Below are 24,176 nucleotides of genomic sequence, written 5' to 3' on the forward strand. Positions count from 1 at the left end.
AAACCTGAATGTTCTGCACTATCTACTGGAAACAGCTCCGCTTGTAACGTTTGTCTCATGGATGATACACAATGCTTCTATAGCAGCAGTCACAACTCGGATGCTTCCTTTGTAGAAAAAACAAGAAAATACTCAAAATGTCAGACCACAGAGGGTTGGTATCTGATACAGTAGTGCAAGAGAGTACAGCTACTATATATTTGTTCTATTCTTCAATTTGCCTGTCAACATGTAGCGTTGGAACAGGTTACTGGGTTACATGAACCTTTCACACGACCAGTGCAGCCAATCTCATGCGTCACAGAATTAAAATGGTAAGTCACAATCATAAGAAGCTATTTGGTTTGATTTGTTACCCGTTTCTTTAGTACTTCTAAATTGTTTTAAAAATACATGAAAAACTTATTTTATTCCAGCTTCTGTGGCACAGGGTGAGGTTTAAACACCAACTTTTCTAAAATGTTATTAAGAACAAAAATAAATGTTGAAGTAACTTTAGTTGATTAGTCTTTAGTTAAACCTGCAAAGAAGAAATAACTAATTCATAGTTCAAAAATCCTAAATTATTGAGTCTCATTATTAGACCCACACAATTCAAGGTGAAGGAAAAAGCATACATGTAAGCCACTCTGTTGTAGAGAACATACACTGGTATTTTATAGATCTACATTCTGTCTCTAACTTCCAACCTTCAAAACCCTTTCAAGTTGTATCTGTCAACAACAAAAAGAAGCATGCATGGCTTGCTCCCCCTTTTGTCACTAACTGGAAAACCCACTGCTCACTCTGTGGATTACCAGAGCTTTCCCAGATGTGAGGACCCTGTCTCCAGAGCTCAGTACTCAACACTTCGTGTATCCCACACGTTCTGGTCACAGCTTTGGTAGCACTGAAGAACTGAACCTTCACCCCAGAAGAAAGGGCTCTGCAGCCTTACTGAGAGCTCAGCACTAAGCGATTTGTCCCCACATGTCCCAGTAGCTACTGTGGCTCACAAAAGAAGACGAGACTGTTCTTCCCTCTTTATTGACTGTCGGTTTCTCAGGCAGATCTGTTAATTACACTGTTAAATAATAGTTAAAAACAAACCAAGACCAGAGGAGTTTGAAGTAAAGTATCTAAACTGAAGCAGAAATTGGGAAGGAAGAGGCAGGAGAAGCTGGGCTGGGGTCTCCACGTCTGTATCATTGCAGCTCAGACACCCTAACTGCCACTGCCATGACCCCAGACCATTAGATTCCAAGGCCTGGCTCAGATGGGACATCATCTAAATATGGAAACGGTTGCCCAAACGTAGCCAGATCAGGAGAGAAGAGATCTGTCCAGACACAGAGGTGCAAGGCAAGTCAAGGGGAAGCAGTATTGCAGCAATCCTAGAACACAGCCAGAGATAGCAGCAGAGTCCCATTCCAGTCGGCAGATGGGCGAGTCACACTGGCCACTGTCAGTCTCCAGAGAGAGCACCTGACCGACTGCTTGACAGCTCATACATTGTGGGTCTTTTTGGTGAGCTGTGGATCCTCATCCACCAGCTTTGACTTGAGATGCTCCTTGTAGGCGAGGATGTCACCTTGCCACTTTGTGATTGTCTGCTTCTCACAGACCCAGATCTCCTGCGCCACCTGAAAGCAAGCGTACAAGGAGGACAAGGAGAAGTTCACACTGTAACATTTTATAGTTTTACCAAAATTGTAAAATTAACCAAAATCTAGTCTCTGACATCTGGCAAGAAAAGAGTTAGTAACTTTCACACTTCCAACTCCCGAAGAAAAATATCTGCAGTGAAATATCTTACCTGGTGTCTCCTGCATAATTTATACAAGATTTTAGAACTAAAAATACTTGACCCCTCAGTGTGGCTCTTTTTGTTCATGGACTAAGAAGGAAAGCCTTTCCTGCTAAACTGAGAATTGAAAAAAACCCCCAAAACAGTTCTTGACCTGAACTACTTGGACATAACACACTGAAAAATTAAATTATACCTGAACTTGCAGACAAAGCTACAGCTTATAAATCAGCACTTGACATTTGTGTATACATGGTGCAATTTTATTCACCTGTGCAGACTGAGTGATAAAAAAAAACGGTGCTACAACTACTCCAGTATCATTTAAGAAAAAAAAAAAAATGTAGTTAAGACCTTCACAGTGTGTCATGATTTCTGTTTAACTTATTCTTCACTTCTAGGGTTTTTTTGGGTTTGGTTTGTTGGGGGGTTTGTTTGTTTTGATTATTTGGTTGGTTGTTTTGTTTGTTTGTTGTTTTTTTATTTTTGTTTTGGTGTGTTGTTTTTTGGGGGGAGTTTTCTTGTTTTTTTTTTTTTTTTTTTTTTTTTTTTTTGTTTTTGTTTTTTTTGTTTTTGTTTTTGTTTTTCTTTTAAGTACTTAATGTTTTCCTAGGCTAGATCAGTAATTGTTTCACAGGAACATGGCAAGGGAATCGTGGCCAGTGATTTTTTTTCACTCACACATCTTTCTGGGATGAATCAGAGCCAGTCAGTTGAAAATGCGTTGTTTTAATTACCTAAAGTGTCAGAAAGGTGCTATGACAAAATTCACTACTTTTCTTACCTGTTGGATGAGTCTGAAGTCATGGCTGACGAGCATCATTCCTCCTTCAAATTCATTGATGGCATCTGCCAGAGCATCTATTGTTTCTATGTCCAAGTGGTTGGTAGGCTCATCCAGGAAAAGCATGTGAGGATTCTGCCAGGCCAGCCACGCAAAGCACACACGGCACTTCTGCCCATCAGAGAGGTTCCTAATGGGGCTCACCTGACAAACAGACACTGTTTGCAGCTCTGCAGGGAAGCTTATACAGCACCCTGACCACAAAATATTCAGATCTCACACTGTTTCCAGCAGCTACGTGACACATATGGACAGGGGTTAGTCAATCCTATACATAGAATAAGCTTTTCACACCAGCAGAATGAGGGAGTTCCAGGAGCTTCTGAAGGAGAGTCCATAGCAAGACCCAGCTTGTGTTAAAGGTTCCAAAGGATAATTGAGGTCTGACTAGCATTCATTATATCCTGACACAACCATAAAACTCCTCTCAACTTCTGGAGTGACAAATGGGGAAGAACAATGTAAAAATCAGTGTTGAACTGCAGTGACGAGGACAACTCCTATCATACATGTGATGTATGACATACAAGAGTATGTCATATTTGGACTTGGAACGCCAGTGGTGCTCCTACCCTCTTGTTTGAACCAAGCAGTGTCTACTCCCAGTTGAGAAGGTGTTCTAGCATTTCTGCTTGGTATTCATCTCAGAAATAAGAGACAAGCAAACTAGCTCAAGTTACAACTAAAATATGCTCGAATCTAGCACTATGCCACAACTTGTCTTCTCTTCACCCACATTCTGAGGTCACCCATTCCAACCCACATATTGCTGCAGTGCAAAGAAAGTTCCTATGAGGCATGAGTTATTTTTTTCTTCAATTGCAAAGGCAGAGATGGAAAAAGCATTTTGATGCTGTGGTGTGCCATGATGCTTACTGCATCATACTGTTAGATATGAGTAGAGCAACAGAAAATGCAGCAGCTCTACTTCCCTAATGAGCGAAAAGCAAACCTCACCAGCTCATACTTACCTGCTGCTTCCCTGTCAGACCGTATCTGCCAATGATTTTTCTCATCTCCTCCTTCTCCTTGATCTCTGGGTAGCATTTCAGCATGTACTCCAGGGGTGAGAGGTCTAGGTCCAACTGTTCTTGCAAGTGCTGACAGAGAAGAAAACTCAGCTTCAGGCTGTGCAGGCCACCCACTTCACGGCCAAAAGTACTTCTCCCCTTATACCCCTCTGGTACCAGCTGATCAGCAGAACACAAGAGCCAATAACCCCACTCACAGTATAGCCACTGTGCTGAACTATTGTGGAAGAAGTCTCCATTTCAGGAGCAGGAGTGCTGTTTCAGAATAGCAGGCTTGTCTACCACCAGGCACAAGGCAACCATCTCTCCCATAAATGGTGAGAGGCTAAACAGAAAGGACCACAGCAAGCCTCTTCTCGGGGTAAGAACATTTGCTAGAGCCCATTCAGCCAATGGAACAGTTCCTTCCCCCATTTCCAGGCACAGAAGGGCAGCAGTGGGAAGGGCCTTAGAAGCAGAAATAGAGGGGCAAGATTCCTCATTCCTGACAGCTTTTTACTCAGCATTTCATGTCCCCGGTGACTGCTGTAGGGAGTACCTGGTGGTATCTACCAATCTTCACATGCGAGTGCTTGCGAATCATCCCATCTGTGGGCAGCAGCTAGAAAGGGAAAATAAAAGTATTTCATCAGGAAATCCCTCCTTTTGCTGTATGCCAGAAATACAGAATCCAGCCATCTCTGCTCTAGCACAGAGGAGGCAGCCCGAACAGATAATATGAGAGAAAAAGCCCTATATTGCAGCAAGACCTTAGGATTTCCAAGGCCTAATTGGGGTGCTCTGGCAAATAAGTGCAGCTTCATTGAAGACTACTCCAAGAATAAAGGTCCAGAACAGGGTACACAGTGCAGGGAGCATACCTCTCCCGTGAGCAGTTTCAGCAGTGTTGACTTTCCAGCTCCATTGGGTCCAACAAGAGCTACACGGGTATCCAAGTCAATCCCAAACTCCAGGTTATTATAAATCCACGGCTGCAAACCACAGAAATCATGACACATATTATGCCATTCCACTACTACCCAGAACCTCCATGCTGCACCCATAATGGTCTGTCCTAAGCAGACTCAGGATTAACACTGTCAAGAAGTTTGATCTACTACTCATATGCTGCAGCCTGATCAGAAAGCTTAGCCAAAAGCCTCACGCTCCCAAACAAGGCAGGGATACAAGTAATCTCCACCCAACCCATGCACACTCACCCCATCCTTGGTGTATTTGAAGCTGACATTCTGCACCATGATGACAGGAGGGGGGATTTTCCCACAGGGCGGGAAATAGAATGACAAAGTCTGTTAACACAGAATATCCACTTGTTAGACACCCTGGAGCACAAGACAACTCAGTTATTCTGGTATAACCATGCTTCACTACAAACATCATCTGTAGACCAAGGCACCAGACTGCAACTTTTTATAAGCCACTCTAGCAACTCACAGATTTATTCTGATTCACCTCATCTGCTGGCTAATGAGTCCCTATTTCTTTCCCTTTGAAAGAAATGTGAGCTTATACTCTTCAAACAAGTAGGAGTTGTTCTGACCATCCTCCCCCATCTTCTCCAACCCTTCAACATTCATTTCTGATTTCTGCATCTGCAAAATAGCCTTATTGATATGATAAACCCCTTTCTGTCCCCTAGAAAATTACTCATCTTTCCATTTTTCAGCATTACTCTGTCTTCGGTACAGTCATCCCTGGCATCAGGAAGGGTATACCATTCTGCTCCCAGCTGTACCAGTCACTCCTGCTGTCAGCTGAAGATCACTCTACTTATCTAGCCCATGTTTCCAGTACCGATCTCTAGATGGAATCCCCATGTCTGATCCTACCTTATCATTCACAACTCTCTCTGTCAAGCCAGAAGCCATCATTTTTTGAAGGGTCTTCTCCTTGCTCTGAGCTTGCCTGGCCAGTTTCGCACTACCGTGACCAAATCGTGCAATGTAATTCTGCAATAAAACACAGAGTTAGCTGAAAGCCACAATAACAAGGTTGAGGAGGTGCACAGATGCCCACCTGCATGGGTAGAAAGATGTTCATGCAGCTAGGCAGATACCTTCATATGGGCAATCTGATCTTGCTCCCAGTGGAATCGCTTCATTTGATTTTCTTCTAGTTCCAAACGAGTCTTTACATACTGATCATAATTTCCCTAGAAAGAGACCATAGAACATCAGACATACCCCAGGAGCAGCTCCTCTGTTTTTGCCAGTTGCATAGGGCACCATTTACTCACCGTGTAGTACTTCAGTTTGCGGTTGTGCATGTGGATTATGTTGGTGCAGACGCCATTCAAGAAGTCCTGGGAGTGGGATATCAGCACAAGGATCCGCTTGAACCTGTGGCACCACAGACGTTATTAGAGACTAAGCTAGGAAAAAAAAATTCTCACTCGTTGGCCCTGATGGTGACAAAGGATATACAGGGACCAGATCTCTCTTGCCTACAATCGGATTAAGAACAAAAAGATAACAGCCTTGGAAAAAGCTTTGAGAAATTTGGACTAAAGCTGCTACAACCAGCTGCAGTAAGCAAATACTGCAAATGCCTCTCATTGTGTTAAACCACTCTTCACCACAAGACAGCCTTCACCAGTTTTCAAAAAGAGTCAAGAGCAGCTACCGATGTGGTAGATGACTAGTTCTACTGATGCAACTGACTCCACTGGCATCATACTTCTAAGAAGTTTCAGACATTGCTGCTTACTTTCACCATGGTACAGACTACCATTTGTTAGGTACATTATGCCTGGCTCTGCTCCAAATCTGTGAAATGACTGGTTAAAGCCTCCCCAAAAGGGAGGTTCAAATTACTTTCCTAAAACACCTGGCTTCTAAAGCAAGCATGCAAAAGGTTCAACTGACAAAGCTCATAGAGAAACCTCTGCAAATGAAAAGCCCTTCTCACAACACAGTCCTTTTAATGCACTACCCATATAACCTAAGCTTCGTAACTATTCCTAAGATTTTTGCCTTAAGCCTTAACATTTTACCTTTGTTTATGAAAAATAGTTACCTGACATATTAGAACAAGATTAAACTGACACCCTCGGATACACAGTTCTGTGAAACCAGAGGAACAATATGCAGAAAGATGAGCTGGAAGCCAGGTCTGGAAAGCTCACACTACAGGTACAGCACATGGTACTGGTACACAGGCTGCCAGGGCTGCTCCTGGCTTTCAAGGAAATAGCCTTAAGCAGGGTGTACAAAGCAGCATTTCTCATTTCTCCAGTGAGGGAGAGATAGGGGCTTGTCTTGAATTCACTATCCTTGCATCAAGAACCATTCCATAGACATGTGTAACAGTAAGCACAAGAAGGTGTCACTGGTAATGCAATATAGTTATGTAGCCACAAGAACCGTAGACAGTTATTTCTGTAGCACTTGCTCTCATACTGACAAGATGTCCCAGCAGAAAAGCACAACCCATAGAAGCAGCAAACTCCTTCATGCTTACGTTTTCAGCTCTTCCTCCAACCACACACAGGCATCCAGGTCAAGGTGGTTTGTGGGCTCATCTAGCAGCAGCATGAAAGGCCGAATGAAGAGGGCTCTGAAAGGAGAGGGGAGATGACAGCTTAGGATAAACGTAGGTAACCCAAAGCCCCTCAGCTCTGCTCCGAGTTCTCAGAACTGTGTATGTGGCTCTGCAGAGTTGGGAGCAGGCAGGCATTCTCCCAGGAGGCAGCAGAAGTATACCGCTCACCTAGCAAGAGCCACCCTCATTCGCCAGCCACCACTAAAGTCCTTCAGCTTCTTCCTCTGCATGGCTGGCGTGAACCCCAAGCCGTGAAGGATACGTGAGGCCCGTGCTTCTGCCTTGTCCGCATCCAGCTCCTCCAGACGTTCATATAACTCCAAGAGTTTCTCACACTCCGCTGAAAGAGAGCCTGCCTGTCAGCACTTCTACTAACAAAGGGCTCTCAGCTGCACATCTATACAGCTGGGAAAGCTCATAGTCCATCTGCTTTACCACTATTCAGCCCCCTCCATTCCCAAGCCTGAGACACTTCTTAAGAAGCTGAATGGAATAATTTCATCCAAAGAAGTGTAATCCCACAGGACTTTTCAATTAGTACAGGGCAGCTGGGGGAAACAGGCACCGTAACATGTAAAAACTCTGCCAAGGAACCCAAATAAGACCTTTTCTTTGGTGGGGAGGGAAATGGAGGAAATGTCCCTTGTCCACAGGGACTCCGAGAAGCTTTACCATCTTCATGAGCCAGACGTTCCGCTTCTCGTTCTAACATGGCCCTCTCTGTATCCACCTCCATCACACACTGTAGAGGGGTCTTGTCACTGGGAGGCATCTCTCGGGTCAGGTGATAGATGTCAATATGCTCTGGGATGGGCACTTCTCGTTTCCCAATAGCTGACAAAAGCATGGATTTCCCTGTGTGCAGACAGACACTCCACAATTAATTGCTGGACTCAGTGAGATACAATGTCACAGAGAAATGGACGAGAGGCAGTCAGATCCCACTGATTCCCTCCCTCCCTCTCCAAACCCAGAAAATCCTTGGGAATTTCTTGCCCATGATGTCATAAGAATTAGAGACACAGCAGAGCCTACTGCCTCACTGCAGCCAGCTGCCCTCCCAGCTAAGGCTCACCACCTCAAGGACAGCACTGAGACATGAAGAAGCTCTTTGGAAACCGCTGCAGTTCAGCCCTTGCCTTAATTTAGGGAACTTTATCTCTGCTGTATACTTCCTGCTGTCTAACCAGATCTGACATCTGTTACCAGGACCCCAGACTCTAAAGACTTCTAACACAGAGAAAAGTAATGCACTCATCACTAGAGAACCAAAATGTTTTCCTGAAAGTTAAACCAGCTGGTCACTCTTACTAGCTCTTCTTCAATTACACCTATACTCTGCATCTCTCCATGTAGGGTGCTGCCTTCTCCAAAGACTGTACAGTTGTTTTCCCATTCAGGACAAACCACAGACTCCCTACTTCTCCATGCTGTGAAAGTTCTTTGACCAATAGCATCAGCACCGGGTTTATTGACACTGCTAAACAAGTCCTGCAAACATGAATCAGACAGATTCACAGATCCCAGATATCTCACCCAACTCTACACAGAAACAAGTTCAAATGCACAGTCCAAGACCAGAATCCAACCTCACAGTTCTATCAGCAACCCTAGCAATTCCTTTTCCTGGGTGGAGAGATGAGAGAATGGAAACTGCCATGTCCCAGCCGTGTCTAACAGCCCTCTTTCTGGTTTCTAGCATTTACCACCTGCATCTGGCCAGCTTCTTAGCAGCACGGAACCTTCACTGAGCTCCAAGAAGCCCACATCACGGTGCCCCACAGCTTACCAATCCCATTGAGTCCAATCAGGCCGTAGCGTCTCCCAGAGTTCAGCTCGAGTTTTGTATCACTCAGCAGCTCCTGGCCGTGGAAGGTCAGCGAGAGGTTAATGATGTGTACATCAGTGCTGTTGGGATGGGAGGCCAGAACTCCTGTCACAGCACGGGCAGCAGCTTTCTTTAATTCAAAGTCCTCCAGCTCCTTTGTAAGAGCATCCACCTCTATGCAGAGACAGACCAAAAGTGTTACCGATTTACAAATACAAGGGAAGCCATAAGCCCCTGTACCAATAGGCCCAGGATCACAAATAGAACTGTCATGTCCCCATTTCTACAGGAATGTCGAGGAGGCACAGATGCAATGACACTCGGTTTTTCAGCTTAGCAGAATGGTTATATATGGTCTAACAGGAACTTCCACCTGCTCTCTAAATAAAATATGACCATTAGAACTAAGCAAGCAGCCAGAACGGCTAGCCTGTTATCCAAGTATGATGGGACTAACCCTCACTGCAGGAAGGACCGGGGTGGAAAGACAGTTTACAGAGTATTGCTCGCAAGCTTAAGGAAAAGGCTGGTCAAAAGAAAACTTGGTTAGAAAATAAATGAAGGGAAAGCTGAGAGGAGGAAAGAAACAGCAGCATTGGAATAGGCCCTACCAATTTTATGGGAAGCTAATACGTCCATATGCATGTCCCCATCTTCCTTTCCCCCCGCAGTATAAGCAAATCTTTCCTGTTATGCCGATCTTCTGTTGCAGCCCTGAGTTACAGTCCAATTTGCACTCTTTGGTAAGACAGTGCCATTTGAAGAAGAAAATGGCATTGAGGATCTCAGCAATACTCTAGCTGCTCAGAGCAGAAATCTGGTGCTCAGACCGTTCAGTGTTCAGGCCAGTGAGGGATAGCACCCTGTCTGCCCACACCTAGCACTCCTGGCAAAATCACTACTATCACCAAGGCAGAAGTGCCTTAGCCAAGGAACAAAAAAAGCCAACTGCAGTGACACAGCACCCCCTTTGAAAGCACCAGCAGTGCAAGCAGACCAGTTACATAAACAAGCAAGCCAGATGAGCGAAAAGAGAGGTGAGGCAGTTTTATCCTTGACGCGTAATTATTTTACAGGGAACTGACAATACAAAATATGCACATAGCGAGCCACATAACCTGCCCTCCGACGTTTGCACTGGTTTACCTGGTTCCCCTTGACTCCCAGCGCCTGCTCATCCCTCTGCTCTCCAGCAACCCGAGCCCTCGGCGCCCGCCCGCCCGCCCGCCCGCCCGCCCGCCCGGCCCGTAGGAGGGAGCGGGCGGGGACGACAAGCGCCCGAGACCCGGCCCCGCCGCGGCTCCCCGGCCCCCACCAATAGGAACGCGGTATGCAAAGCAGCCACGGGAGCGGCCGGCGATTGGCCGGCTCGGTCCGGGCGGGCGCCGAGTCCCCGCGCGGAGCCGGGAGCCGGGCCCGGGAACCGGCGAACACCCGAGCCGCCCCCGCCCCCGCCCCCGCCCCCCCCCCCGCCCCCGCCGGGCTGCGGAGACCGGTCCGCAGTCGCGTTCCAGCACCGGCAGGGCCTCGCCTGCGGTCCGAGACCATCGGCCCAGCCGCCGCCGGCACCAGCGCTCAGGAGCGTGCCTGGGGATCACGGCAGCGCTGTCAAAGAGCGGGGTCCTCGGGAGAGCGGCCCCTTCGCGCGGCCTCCTGACCGCCCCGCCTTTGGCTGACCCGTGTCACACCCCGAGTGTCTCTTAAAACAATGCGCGGTGGGATGCGCCTGGAAAAAACTTGTGTGCCCAACAGCCTGCAGGTTACCAGGTGGGGCAAAGTAAGGACAAAAACCAAACTCTCTGTTAGCTTTATCTTGCCTGTTGCCTTTAGGAAGGTCAACAGCTCTTCGTTAACAAAGCCTCTCTCATTAAGATAGTCAGGCTCTTAGTTTCTGCAAACCAGGTGTGTCCCAGAAAGATGAACAGAAGGACATACAATATTGGTAAAAACAGTAAGAATTCAGACACTACAGTTTCCTACAGTAGGAAAAAACCCGAAAAACAACAAAAAAAACCCCATACATGTCTGGGCATCAAGTATCAGAAGATTGGGACAGTATCTGTTTGGAAGGGAAAAGGCATCATCAGCACCCTCTATCTTTACCCTGCAAGCCTCAAGTGAGGGCCTAGGGCATCCTTCACCTACAGTTTATGGAGAGCCACGACAAATTGCTGTAGGTGTCCTTTTGGCTCAGAGAGGGGCCCTAACGGCAGACACTACAGCCGGCGCAGTTCAGCATGAGCCCGTGCCCACGAGGTATTGCATCTAAAGAGGAGCTGAGGTCCCAGTTTACTAAGCCGCGGGCACAACCGACTGTACACAGCCCTGCACGTGAACAGCCACGGCTGGACACTCGCAGCACCGGAACACACGGGGCTGCCGGGCTGATCCCCACCGAGGGCACTCCGCCGGGCGCACCGGGGCACACGCCGGGCCCCCGCCAGTGCAGCGGAACTGGCGTTATGGCCAGACCGCCTCTCACCTGGTAGCGATGTTCCGTTGGCCTCTGGGAGCCGGGCCTCCTGCGGCTCTGTCCCGGCATCGCCGTTCTCCTCCGGGGCCCGGCGCGGCCGCTGCCGGGCCTTGGCCGCCTCCTTCTTCTTGGCTGCCTTCTTCTTGGCCAAGTCCGAGGGCATGGCGCGGCGGAGGGGCTGCGGCGGAGGTGCAACAGGCGCGGTTAGGCCGCGCCGATCCGGTCCGCCCCGGGTCGCCCCGCCCAAGTTCCGCGCCTCAGCGGCCCCGTGAGCCGCCCGCCCCGGCCCGGCCCGGAGCACGCGGCGCCGCCGGGCCCGGCCGAGAGCTGCCCGCCCGCCCGCCCGCCCACCCGCTAGGCTGCCCGCGTCGCGCTGCGCTACCCGGCCCGGCCCGGCCCGGCCCGGCCCGGCCCGGCCCGGCCCTCCTCCTCTCCCGCCGCCCGCCCGGCCCGCACCGGCTGATCCGCGCTTTCCTTCTGTCGCAACAGTACAGCTGCTACCGCGTGCGCACGCCCCGCCCCCCCCGCGACAGCGGCCAATCGGGGCGCGAAGCGTCGCCCGCGCGGGGCGGCCGCGCGCGGCTCTGGGAAGCGGAGTCCGCGCTCCCGCCGCCGGACGTGTCGGAGGGCGCCGCCGGCTTCCGCGCACCGCGTGTCCCGGCGCGCGCCGCGCCAGGCCCCAACCCCCGGCCCTCTGCCGCGGGCGGGGGCCGGCGCGCGCCGCGGGGGGCGGGGGCTCGCGGTACCATCGAGGCGGCGGCGCTACCAGGTAGAGCGGTCGACGCGACGCCGGGGAGCGAGGGGCGGAAGCGGAAGCGTGCGGGCGGCCGCGATGCGGAGGCTGAGGTGGCAGCGGCGGCAGCGCGGCTGGGCGGGAGCCGCCGTCTCTCCCGGCGCGGAGCTCCAGGCCGCCCCCGGCCCGCGCGCGGAAGGGCCATCCCGCCGGCGGGTGAGGGAGCCCCGGGGCTGCTGATCCGCGCGGGCCGGCGTCGGGGGGCGGTGCGCGGCCCCGCGGGGCCGCCCCGAAGAGCTCGCCGCCGCCCGTGATGTCCCGCCGCCGCCGGTTCCCCGCGAGCCCGCCGCGGACGTAGCGGGCCCCGCGGCCGGAGCGGAGCGGACGGCGCCCCGCCGGCCCTGGCGTCGCCATGCGCCTGGCCGCGCTGCTGGCCGCGCTGCGGCCCGTGCTGCCGCTCGTCCTGGGCCTCTCCCTGGGCTGCAGCCTCAGCCTGCTGCGCGCCTCCTGGAGCCAGAGCGGCGGCGAGGAGCAGTGCCTGGGCGCGGGGGGCCGTCCCGGGCCTCTCGGTGTTGGAGCGCGGCCGGAGGCAGCGGATGGAAGGCCGGGCCCGGGTCACGAGGACTTCAGGCCCAGGATTGTTCCGTACTACAGAGACCCCAACAAGCCTTACAAAAAAGTGCTCAGGTAAGATCTGTTCTTTGGCTAGATCTTCCTCTAAGGAAAGTAATCGCATCTGGATGGTATCCGGGGTTCTAAATCTTCCAGTGAGTTAACAGGTTCAGGGTGTAATATGCTATCTGAAATACTTTATGTAATAACAGCACGATGCAGCAAGGTAATGGCTAAGATTGTTACCTTAAAGGGGTACAAGAGAAGTGTCTAAGAAGTTGTTTGGTTTTTTTTTAAAGCAACAAAAACACCCCAATAGATTTAGAATACTTTTTTATTACATGTGTCTTAAAGAATACGTTAAATTATTTTTTAAAATATATTTGACTAGTATATTCATTAGGAAAACTTTGAGCAATTAATAGTAATGTGTGTAACTTGCAAGTGATTAGCTCTGTATTGTTTTGGGTTTTTTAACTTACACTAGCAGAGTTTCCTAGCTCGGTGTTGTGGTTTACCCTCAGCCAGCAACTAAGCACCACACAGCTGCTTGCTCACTCCTCAGTGGGATGCGGGAGAGAATTGGAAGGATAAAAATGGGAAAACTTGTGGGTTGAGAGAAAGCTGGTTTAATAAGTAAAGCAAAAGCTATGTGCACAACCAAAGCAAAACAAGGAATTCATTCACTGCTTCCCAAGGGCAGGCAGGTGCTCGGCCATCTCCAGGAAAGCAGGGTTCCAACACACCTAACGGTTTCTTGGGAAGGCAAATGCCATCATTCTCAATGCCCCGCCACCCCCCCCCCCGCCTTCCTTCTTCTTCCCCCAGCTTTATATGTAGAGCATGACATCATATGGTATGAGATATTGCTTGGGTCAGTTGGGGTCAGCTATCCCAGCTGTGTCCCCTCCCAGCTCTTTGTGCACCCCCAGCTTGCTCGTTGGTGGAGTCGGATGAGGAGCAGAAAAGGCCTTGATGCTGTGTAAGCACTGCTCAGCGTAACAAAAACATCTCTCAATTATCAACACTGTTTCCAGCACAAATCCAAAACAGTCCCGTACTAGCTACCATGAAGAAAATTAACGCTATCCCAGCCCAAGACCAGCACGCTCAGATAAATGATGTGAGATTGAAGTTTCTTTGAAGGAAGCAAGTGTTTTTACAAAATGTGATTTTTTTATTTTTTTTTTTTTTTTTTACTAGTGAGTTTTCTCTTAAAAGTCTACTTTTATGCTTAAGTGTTTCACCATTGATAGACTCCAGCAGATAAAGACTTATCCCAAGTTACCGTAATCCTTTGATTTTTATTATCCAGCTGTTTGTCATGTAGGTATGTCTTTCCTTTACAGAACTCGCTACATCCAGACAGAATTGGGATTCCATGAGAGACTGTTTGTGGCTGTGCTGACCTCCAAGGCTACCCTGAATACGTTGGCAGTGGCAGTGAACAAGACGGTAGCCCATCACTTCCCACGCCTGCTGTACTTTACAGGGTTGCGCAGCGCCAAGGTGCCTCATGGCATGGTGTTGGTGGCCCATGGGGATGAGCGTCCCATCTGGCTTATGTATGAGACCATGCACTACATCCATCAGCATTTTGGTTCTGACTATGACTGGTTCTACATCATGCAGGATGACACCTATGCCCAGGCTGAACAGGTCAAGGCTCTGGTGACACACCTAAGTATTAATCAAGATGTCTACCTGGGACGAGCAGAGGAGTTTATCGGGGGAGATGAGCATGCCCGCTATTGTCATGGTGGCTTTGGCTATCTGATCTCCCGCAGCCTGCTGCTGAAGCTCCATCCACACCTGGACAGCTGTCGCAATGAGATCCTCAGTGTGCGGCCAGATGAGTGGCTGGGACGTTGCATCATTGATTTCCTTGGCATCACTTGTGTCTCCCAGCTCCAGGTACTGCCTTCCTTCTCAGGGTTTTGTGTTAACTAAGCCTGACAGAACCAATGCTCTTACTAGTTCCCTGCTGCATAGCAAAGGGGCTTTTCTGTGAGCCTCTGCTGTGAGTTAGAGGAATAAAGGTCTGTGTGGTGTGGCAGTACTGGGGAGAGGCCCATAATCAAAGCTGAGATACTGGGGGAGAGAGCACATAGAGTATTTAATTTTTAGCCTGCTAGCAGATGCTAGTCCGTGGGTTTTTGGAGGTCAGATAAAGGGGGACGTTGGTACCCAGAAGCAAGCGGGCATGTGGTATGGTGGGGGAGACAACTCTTATCTTCATCTCTAGTTACTGCAGTCAGCATGGAAAGAGGGGCAAATGCATATCTGCCGTGAGGGAAGACTTCTATGTGAACTCAAGTTCTGTGCCTGTCTTCCTTCCTCTTGTCCACTTCAGGGCCAACATTATCACACCTATGAGTTGGCCAAAAATACTGAGCTGGAGAAGGAGGAAGAGGAAGACTTCCAAGCAGCTCTTGCTGTGCATCCTGTTTCCGACATGACCCTGATGTACCGGCTGCACAAGCACTTCAGCAGGATCCAGCTGGACAGAGCTTACCAGGAGATCCAGGACCTCCAGGTATGTGGTGAGGGATATCTGCAAAAACTCTTCAACCAAACGGGTTTCCTTTTCTTTCAATACAGTGAAGGACGATTATTGCTTCTGTTTGTAGGTGACTGTCAGCCAGACATAGGATATAGTCCTGCGTCTCAAATAGCACTTCTGACACCATGTTATCAAAAATTGCTGGTGTGATGCTACCAAGATACAGTTGTAGGTGGTGAGGCAGGCCTGGGTGGGAGATGGATTGGACCTCTTTGAGGAAGTGGTAGGGATCAGTATGCGTTCTCTCTTTGCACAGATGCAGATCAGGAACCTGACATCATTGACCCCTGCAGGTGAGGCAGGCTTGACGTGGCCTGTGGGCATTAATGCCCCATTTCTTCCAAAGTCACGTTTTGAGGTAATCAGCTGGGACTACTTCACCGAGCAGCACCTCTTCTCCTGTCCTGATGGCTCCCCCAAGTGTGAGCTCTCTGGAGCCAGCAAAGCAGATGTCGGTGAAATCATTGAGTCAGCACTTGAGCAACTTAACAGTCGCTACCAACCTCTGCTCCGCTTCAGCAAGCGGCAGTTGCTGAATGGCTATCGGCGTTTTGACCCCACACGGGGCATGGAATACACGCTGGACCTACTGCTGGAGGCAGTGACTCAAAAGGGCCACAGTCATGTTCTGGCCAAACGAGTGAACTTAGTGCGGCCCTTAAGTAAGGTAGAAATTATTCCTATGCCATACGTGACAGAGGCCACACGGGTGCAGCTTGTGCTTCCCTTGACAGTGCAGGACCTGGATTTTGTGGCCAACTTCCTGGATATGTTTGCTATGAACACACTGGACACACACGATAATGCCTTGCTGACTTTGCTTTTCATCTACCATCCCTTTGATGCACAGCGAGTCAGTCAGGTGGATGTTTTTGCTGGAGTCAAAGCCATGGTAGGAGAACTGGAGAAACGCTATGCGGAAGTTAAAATCCCCTGGATTAGTGTTAAAACTGAGGTGCCATCGCAAGTGAAACTCATGGATATAGTCTCAAAGAAGCACCCTGTTGATACACTATTCTTCTTGGCCAGCGTCTGGACAGAAATCAACATGGAGTTCCTGAACCGTTGCCGCATGAATACTATCAGCAATTGGCAAGTCTTTTTCCCAGTGCATTTCCAAGAGTTCAACCCTGCACTGGTGTACCGTGGTGAGCAGACTGCTTCCTCCAGCACTGACTTCCTGAGGGATGGGCATTTTGACAGACATTCCTTTGCTGAGGCCTGCTTTTATAACTCTGACTATATGACAGCACGTAGCAAGCTAGCAGCTGATATCCTAGACCGAGATGAGGTGCTGGAGACCATGGAGGTATTTGATGTCTTCCTCCACTATTCTGGTCTGCACCTATTTAGGGCTGTGGAGCCAGGGTTAGTGCAGAAATATGCACTGAGGAGCTGCAATCCCCGGCTTAGTGAGGAGTTATACCACCGCTGTGTGCTTAGTAACTTGGAAGGACTTGCATCCCGTTCACATTTAGCCATGGCCCTTTTTGAGCAGGAACAGGCCAACAGCACTTGAGAGACTAGAAACATGAAGAGCTTCTCAGCACCTTAACACTTGGCACTTTTCATCCCCTTCCCAGCCTTGTCATGGGTGAAGGGCATGTGAAGTCAAGGCAGGAGGAAGACTTTTCCAGCCCTGCTCTGAGGCACAGGCATGGGCTACAGAGAGAGGCTGTTTCTGTGTTGATTTTTTTTTTTTTTTTGGGGGGGGGGCTGGGTGGGGGTGGCTTGTTTTTTAAGTAAATAAAAGTTTATTTCCAGGCAGACTTGTGTGGTTACTTGTAAGCATTATAGTGTCTGGCATGAGGTATGTAAAACAAGCTGTAGAGTTGACCTTCAAGCCATGCGATTCTGCTGAGCAGTGCAGAGAGTGTGAATATGAGCTGTGTACTGGAAAAAGTTCCCTTGCCTGTGCTACTCTGTGCTGTTGTTGCACCTTCCTGTGTGTTTGTCTCATGTATTCATTTTTCAGGAGACATAAGCACAGCTTGTCTAGTTTACTGCTGGACAAAGCTATTCAATGCACTTCTGCTTTGATATGTTTGGCTCCTCTGCAACTGCAGAACATTAATTTTGTTGTGTAAGCTGGGAAGGTGAAGGAGCAGAAAATTCCCTTTGATATGCACCAGGTGTGCTTCAGTTAGGCTGAGCACTGTGGTATGATACAGGGTTGCTGTATGCCCTAGAGAGAAACCAAGAACCCTCTGAAGGTCATCAACTACCTTTCGGTTCTGCAGATGGAGCAAAGTCTTATCAAGAACAGCTATGTCACTTCCTATCACAGATGGGTAGATGGCAAGGCTAGCAGATTTAACATTTCAGCTTCAAGGACTGGTAAGTCCTGCACCTGTTAAAGTGGTGAGCCTGTGCAACTGTTTTAAGGGACAGAAAATTCCTCAGTTACACCATACTTTTTACTGTGTTCCTGGCTGTGTGAGCTGACACAGGCAGGATGCAGGAACAACCACATAACCATGAATGAAATGCAAAGAGTAAATTCATTCTGGTAACCTTGCAGTCCAGGGGCTCTCTGCAGCAGCACCTGGGCAGAGGCACGCAAGCGGGGACGCTGGTACCACAGAGCTTGGTCCTTGCTAGTCAGAAAGAGGAGAAGAAAGAAAAGATCTTGAACTTGCTGCTTTTTCCTGTATATATTGGGGATTTTCATAGGCATGCTTTTCCGTTGTTCTTTGATCTTCTCCACAGCAGGGCAGGAGTCTCAAGGATGTTCAATAAGGTGCCTCTTGAATCTCTCACAGGCCAGTGTTATCTAAACACACATTTTACCTGTCAAGCACATAAAGCTAAACAACAATTAGTATGATACATCTGTTTTTCAACACCACAGCTGCAAGTCACTTGAGCGTGTTTACAATCCTTCTCACCAGTTTTCCATGGTATTCCCACGCTGGCTCTATGCAACTTTAATACGCACAGTTTTGGGACCTGGTTTCCATTGGGTATATCCACCTGCTTGCCATGTGCATTTTCATGGAAGCAGGCAACTGTTTGCTTATTCTTAAGGGCTGTTATTCCCAAATGATGTCCATGTTTTCATCAGTGTAATTATTAAATGGGTGAAAAGCTGTCTTTTAATGACCAGGTGTAGGTTTTCAGTGTGCTCATATGGGAGCAAGTTTTTGGCCAAACGTCACACTTATTTGAGGGGAAAAAAAGTTGGTAAAAGTGTGCAGATAAAGGTTAACCAGGTAGGAGAAAATCGTGACAGGTCTGTTATACAGAATGATTCGGATACTAGATGTACTTATATGTAAGGCAGGTAACTGCAAAATCATTTATTCTGTATCACAAGGAAGGGACCTCTGGAGCTCATTTCATTCAGCTCCACCTTTGCACAAAGGGTCAGCTGGAGCAGGTTGCTCAGGACTGTGTTCGGCTGCATTTTAAGTATCTCCAGGGATGGAAGCTCTTGGCGATCTGTTCCAGTGCACAGTAAGTTTTACAGTTAAAAAGTTCTTTTTCATGTTTAAATGGATTTTCTTACATTTCAGTTTGTGCCCATTGCCTCTTGTCATGTCACTGGACACCACTGAGAAGCATCTGTTTCTGTCCTCCTTATACTCTCTCATCAAGGACTTATATATATGGGTAAGAGCCACACTGAGCCTGTGCTCCAGGCTAAACCATCCCAGCTCTCACAGCCTCACCCGTTATGACAGACACTCCAATTACTTAGCTGTCTTCACAGCCCTTCACTGGACTCACTCCAGTATGTCCATGTCTGTCCTTTACTGGGGAGCCCAGAACTGGACACTCCAAATTTGTCTCACCAGTGCTGAGTAGAGGAGATGCATCGCTGGCCTTGACCTGCTGGCAACTGCATTCTCCTAATGCAGTCCAGGATGCTGTTGGCCTTCTTTGCTCCAAGGGAACGCTGCTGGCTTATGTTTACCTTGTTACCCACCAGGGCCCCACCAATGTTTTTACTGTAAAGCTTTCAGCTTCCCAGCTTCTTTGCAACCAGTATCTTAGAAATCAGAGGCCAAAACCCTGATGTGAGCTTGTGAATTTCAGTGTGATGAGCCACTAAGTGTGACTAACTCCATTCACAGCTGCATAAGCACCGTTTAAGGAAAGATAGTATTTTCTATGTTCACAAGAAGTATGAGGTGGAGGTGTCACCATCAAAAGAGATGCTGAAAGATTAAAAAAGCTTTAAAAGCAGTACTTGAGGTCTGGAACACTGCTTCAATTTGGATAGAAATCTTAGATTTTTTTTTTTTTTTTTTTTAAAAAAAGCCAGAGATGTCTTGATTACAGTTACATGGGAAGAAGTCAGATCTCTGCTGAATGTCTTTCTGGGATGCATGTTTGTTCCTAAGCAGACCTTCAAAGAGTGAGAACAGAAGCTAACTGGGAAACTTTGTTTTGCAGTGGTTGTTTTGCATGAGGATGTGCCGATCCGTTATGACCCCGGTAGGAAAAGCACTCAGACTGTGTAAGGTATTTAAAATATGTATTAGAGCTAACATTATAAAGAGAGAATAGTATAGATAATCATATATCCTTTAGATGCAGAGAACCCCAAGTGATGTAGCATTGAATGGACCTCTGATCCACACACAGCACACCATGCAGACCTCATCTGTAGAGTAGGTTCTCCCATTTTGGCCATTAGAGCTAGTATAGGATTACAAGAAAACAATTCTATTAATCATTTATACTGTCAGACAGAAAGGATGTTTGCATGAGAATTTCTTGCCTCACTTTTCAACAAAGGCAAGGCCATGCAGGTGGCATAATCGCTGGTATGGACTGAGAGCTGACTGCGAGCTCTTCTATTACAAGATGCTGACTGAGTTTGTCCTGTAGGAAAGGGATCTGTGCAGCAAACAGGCCTGAATGTCATATATATGACAACCTCATGGTGCCAGGACACATAGCCTGTAAATGCAAGTTTCACTACGGTGTAATATCCAAGGAGAATTTCCTGAATCATTGTTCTAGGTCATATGTCTGGAAGGACTGGCAATGGGCACTGGATGCTGTAGAAAACTACATAAGCAAAGCAAGCAGTCTGATGCAATGCATGGGGGTAAAACAGGTGTCATGAAACCAAATTGAAAGAATAAACACTGAAAAAGAGGCAGTAAGTTAACCATCAGGAAATCTCTCTGTGTGGCAATGAAACTGAAAGCTGTAGGGGTTGTAGCAGTTGGGGATATCTGTGATGTAAAACAAGATGCTACAGAGAAGGTTTTAAAATGACATAGGACGTTTGTCCTATAGAATTATTAGTGAGTCTTCGTTAGAGAAGAAAGACAATCATGGGAAACAGGATAGCGAGATTTGATGGACCGTCATTTAAACAAAACAAAGACGTTAGCCAAAAAGTTGGAATGGATCATTGGTAAGTCACTGCCCACGTCAGTGCATATAAGACGATGCAATACCACACCTGAAACTCTTAGGAGCATCTGGTATCTTGGGAGAAAACTGAGGAAAGCTGGAAACTGATTTTTTTTCTTTTTTTATAAACACAGCTCTGTGGGAAAGGAAAGGCAAGAAATACTGCCAGAAAACTGCTGAGTACATAAACTGAAGATGCTGGTTTACTGATCAAAACTCTGCATTCCAAGGTGAGAACAGGTTATATGAAAGGAACAACTTGCATCTTACAGGCAGGCAGGTTAACTTTCACAGTTATGCTCTAGCTGGAATAGGCTGGGGATAGTAAACTAAAAATACAATAAGTCAAGCACTGTAAAGAGGAAAGAAAAAAACCAAATTAAATGTTCAACAAATTGATCCAGTGTTACACCAAACAAGAAAAATGTTAATTGCTCTTTACAGACGCCTAACACTACACTATAAGCAATTGAAACCAGAAATGCTAATTGATAAGGAATTTGGTGTAGTTGGCATTACTATATAACTAATACTAGTCAAGGTGGTTGTACAGCAAGCGAGACTTGGCAAATGACATAAGCCTTTGAAGTTACATGTTGAGTTAAAGGTGATCAGATAGCCATTACAGGCCTGACAATCCATTTGATTTAATGCAATGCTTTAACTATTAAACAGAAAGTTATACAGCAGCAAACAAATCGTGTGAGTTAAGAACTGGTTAGCATATCAAATAAGAGCCAGCTGTTGGATTTTGGCACTTCCACTTAGGTCCTAGGGGGGACAGTTCTCCAGCCAGTGCTGTTTGACACTTAATTGGTGATTTGAAAGAAAATGTAAGATCTCTACAGATAAAATCTGCAGATGATGTAAAAAATGAGTACTGCAAAAAACAGTCATAAAGATAGGGTAACAGTGGAGAAGAGTGTAGCAGAGTAAGGCTGCTCAAATAGCTTCTGTCTTAAAGCAGTCAAGTTCAAACTTATGTGCTTGGGGAAAATGAAGGCATGTCACTCCTCCAAAGAAGACTGTGTCAAAATAATAATAATTAAAAAAGGTAAGTCTGGAAAGAAATTGGCTGTATTAGCGCACAAGCAGTTTGACTAGGACCCACTATTTTAGACACTAAAACACAGAGCTATCCCAGCCCTGTAAATTTTACAGTTGAAGAATAAGACATAATATAACAGATCTATACAGGTAGGTAATCTGGGGGAAACATGCTGTTGATGTGAGAGACAGCAATAAGGCCCCTGATGGCATAGCCCTTTTTTTTTTTTTTTTTTTTTTTAAGTCTTGAAGGGAACAGAGAGAAAAAAAAGAGAATGTACAAGAGGTTCACAAAATTTATCTGAAAACTGGAAAAAATATTTTACAATGAGAAATGCAGAACTCCTGTAGTGATAAGGCAAGATGTAATGGCTTTAAGCTGCTTTTAGTGGTTTTAAACTAAAAGAGGGAAAATTTAAACTAGATATAAGGAAGAAATTTCTTACAATGAGGGTGGTGAAACACTGGAACAGGTTTCCCAGAGAGGTGGTAGATGCCCCATCCCTGAAAACGTTCAAGGTCAGGTTGGACGGGGCCCTGAGCAACCTGATCTAGTTGAAAATGTCTCTGCTCTTGTCAGGGGGGTTGGACTAGCTGATCTTTAAAGGTCCCTTCCAACCCAAACCATTCTATGAATCTATGAATTCTAATTACTTAGAAGGTTGTGAAGTGATCTCATTAGAATGTGTAAGTACATTTACTGAGCAAAAATGCTGGATGCTAAAGAGGTTTTTAATTGTCTAGGGGTTAAGGCACAACAACAACAACACCAAAACTAGCAGCTTTAAACTGCAACAGATAATTCCAACTGAAAATAGGCGCATGCTTTTAGTGATGAAAGTGATTGGCTAACGATGTTACAGAGTGGTAGCTTCTCCAGCATGTTACAATTGACCTGGTTTGTGTAACAGATCATTGGAGGCCTATATGAAATTACTTGTCATATGTAAGTGGGCAGAATTAATAGTCCTTCATGGCCTTCAATTTCATGACTGTGAATATATAGTGGATGAAAGTTGCAAAAGAGAAATCCATCAAAGGCTATTAAACACAAAGCCAATAGTTCTGTCACAGCAGGTCTCTGAATCGCAAATCACTGTGAGCTAGGAGAGCATTTGGGGAGGTATCGTTGTATGTCTACCCTACTTTTATGATCTTTTCTAGGCATTCTGTGTTGGCCTGTCAGGAACAGGGTAAATGAGTCAGGTGTACTTACGATTTGACTCTGTACCACCATTTTTGTGTAATTATCTGCAAAAAAAGGACTAGATCTTTTTCAAATACATACTTTAGTTCATCCAGAAATATAAACTGCATGAGGATCATGATACAGAATTTACAGACAACAATATGGGGTCATGGATTTTCCAGAAAGACAAATTACCATGATTGCCATCTTTGACCTTGTAAAATGAGAAAATGCATACCCTCATTAGGTGTCTGTCATGCCTTCAGCTGTGCTTCCCCTGTCATGCTCCAGGAAAGTATACTTTTGTGTGTACTTCGCTTTCTTTGGGCTCCATGTCTTTGGATATTTTTCTTCCATGTCTTCAGTTGTGGTATGGGTAACTTGCTCTGTTGGATGTCCTAGGCAGGCTTACTTATCCTGTTGGAACAGTCTTTGCTGATCCCAGAGAAAAATGTACAGTATATGTTACAAATGTAAGAAGCTTTTGTCCCAGCTGCATTTCTAACTTCAAGAAACGGGTGAAAATAAACTCATCATCTTCTTACCTATGACGGAGCTGCTGCTCTATTCCTAACTAAAAGGTATACTTAAAAAAAAAATACAGATGTTGTGAACTCAGATATTGTATCTGGTCATGGTGTCCATCAGTCTTCAAGACTGGAATATAAATGATGTGACTCTCCCATGCGAGGGGGGATGTGCAGCCTATCTCATCTGGGCAATGTGTATGGGGTGGTTTCCGCCTCTCCTCCCTTGGCAGTGCTAAGCGGTTGTGTCTGTGCAGTCCCTAGGATGACTGCACTCATCTCGGTCACAGCTGACAGGGTGCTGGATTTTCTCATTCCAAAGTGGTTCACAGTCAATCGCTCTCACTCTGGAGAGTGCAAGCTAACCACTTGCAGATGGTCTAGTCTGTTCCATAGAGAAGTTTTGGAGTTGCTGTTGGTCAGAGCAGATGACCAGATACAGAGGATGATATAATCTCGTCAACAGGTGCACATTTCCCCAGCAAAAGCAAGGTATTCTTGCTCAGCAGACTCCTCCACTCTTAACTTCAGCATGATGACTTCTTTTCTGAGGAACTTTCTCTCTTCTATTTGGCCTTAAGCATTACCTTGTCACACATCCATCACGAAACATATTTTACAGTACTGCCA

At 47.1% G+C, this 24,176-nt stretch overlaps 2 protein-coding genes across 3 annotated transcripts; one reads left to right on the forward strand and one right to left on the reverse strand.

Annotated features, from left to right (window-relative positions):
* Positions 1-1,010: 1,010 nt before the first annotated feature.
* ABCF2 (ATP binding cassette subfamily F member 2) lies at positions 1,011-12,073 on the reverse strand. 2 transcript variants are annotated; one of them, XM_042801769.1, is made up of 15 exons: positions 11,959-12,073; positions 11,512-11,680; positions 8,991-9,203; positions 7,874-8,056; positions 7,370-7,541; positions 7,121-7,216; positions 5,898-6,000; positions 5,718-5,813; positions 5,491-5,610; positions 4,861-4,950; positions 4,522-4,632; positions 4,200-4,262; positions 3,602-3,730; positions 2,571-2,774; positions 1,011-1,622 (listed from the first exon to the last, which is right to left on the reverse strand). In XM_042801769.1, the coding sequence occupies exons 2-15, from the start codon at positions 11,663-11,665 to the stop codon at positions 1,485-1,487; spliced, it is 1,872 nt and encodes a 623-aa protein (XP_042657703.1). In that variant the 5' UTR covers positions 11,666-11,680; positions 11,959-12,073; the 3' UTR covers positions 1,011-1,484. The 2 variants fall into 2 exon arrangements, with proteins under 2 accessions (XP_042657703.1, XP_042657704.1); XM_042801770.1 differs by lacking the exon at positions 11,959-12,073 and adding an exon at positions 11,885-11,905.
* A 161-nt stretch (positions 12,074-12,234) lies between these two features.
* CHPF2 (chondroitin polymerizing factor 2) lies at positions 12,235-17,167 on the forward strand. Its single transcript, XM_033000365.2, has 4 exons — positions 12,235-12,922; positions 14,197-14,761; positions 15,201-15,383; positions 15,667-17,167. The coding sequence occupies exons 1-4, from the start codon at positions 12,648-12,650 to the stop codon at positions 16,927-16,929; spliced, it is 2,286 nt and encodes a 761-aa protein (XP_032856256.1). The 5' UTR covers positions 12,235-12,647; the 3' UTR covers positions 16,930-17,167.
* The last annotated feature ends 7,009 nt before the right edge of the window (positions 17,168-24,176 follow it).

This window comes from Tyto alba, unplaced genomic scaffold (assembly GCF_018691265.1).
Source record: "Tyto alba isolate M040663 unplaced genomic scaffold, T.alba_DEE_v4.0 Super-Scaffold_38, whole genome shotgun sequence".
Lineage (NCBI taxonomy): Eukaryota > Metazoa > Chordata > Aves > Strigiformes > Tytonidae > Tyto > Tyto alba.

Excerpts from the sequence above, each read along its gene's own strand:
- ABCF2 (XM_042801769.1), bottom strand. The coding sequence starts at position 11,665 with ATGCCCTCGGACTTGGCCAAGAAGAAGGCAGCCAAGAAGAAGGAGGCG. Across the intron at positions 8,057-8,990 it reads GATTGGACTCAATGGGATTG|GGAAATCCATGCTTTTGTCA; the intron begins GTAAGCTGTGGG and ends GTCTGCACACAG. Across the intron at positions 4,633-4,860 it reads TCAAATACACCAAGGATGGG|CCGTGGATTTATAATAACCT; the intron begins GTGAGTGTGCAT and ends TGTGGTTTGCAG.
- CHPF2 (XM_033000365.2), top strand. The coding sequence starts at position 12,648 with ATGCGCCTGGCCGCGCTGCTGGCCGCGCTGCGGCCCGTGCTGCCGCTC. Across the intron at positions 14,762-15,200 it reads CTTGTGTCTCCCAGCTCCAG|GGCCAACATTATCACACCTA; the intron begins GTACTGCCTTCC and ends TGTCCACTTCAG. Across the intron at positions 15,384-15,666 it reads AGGAGATCCAGGACCTCCAG|ATGCAGATCAGGAACCTGAC; the intron begins GTATGTGGTGAG and ends CTCTTTGCACAG.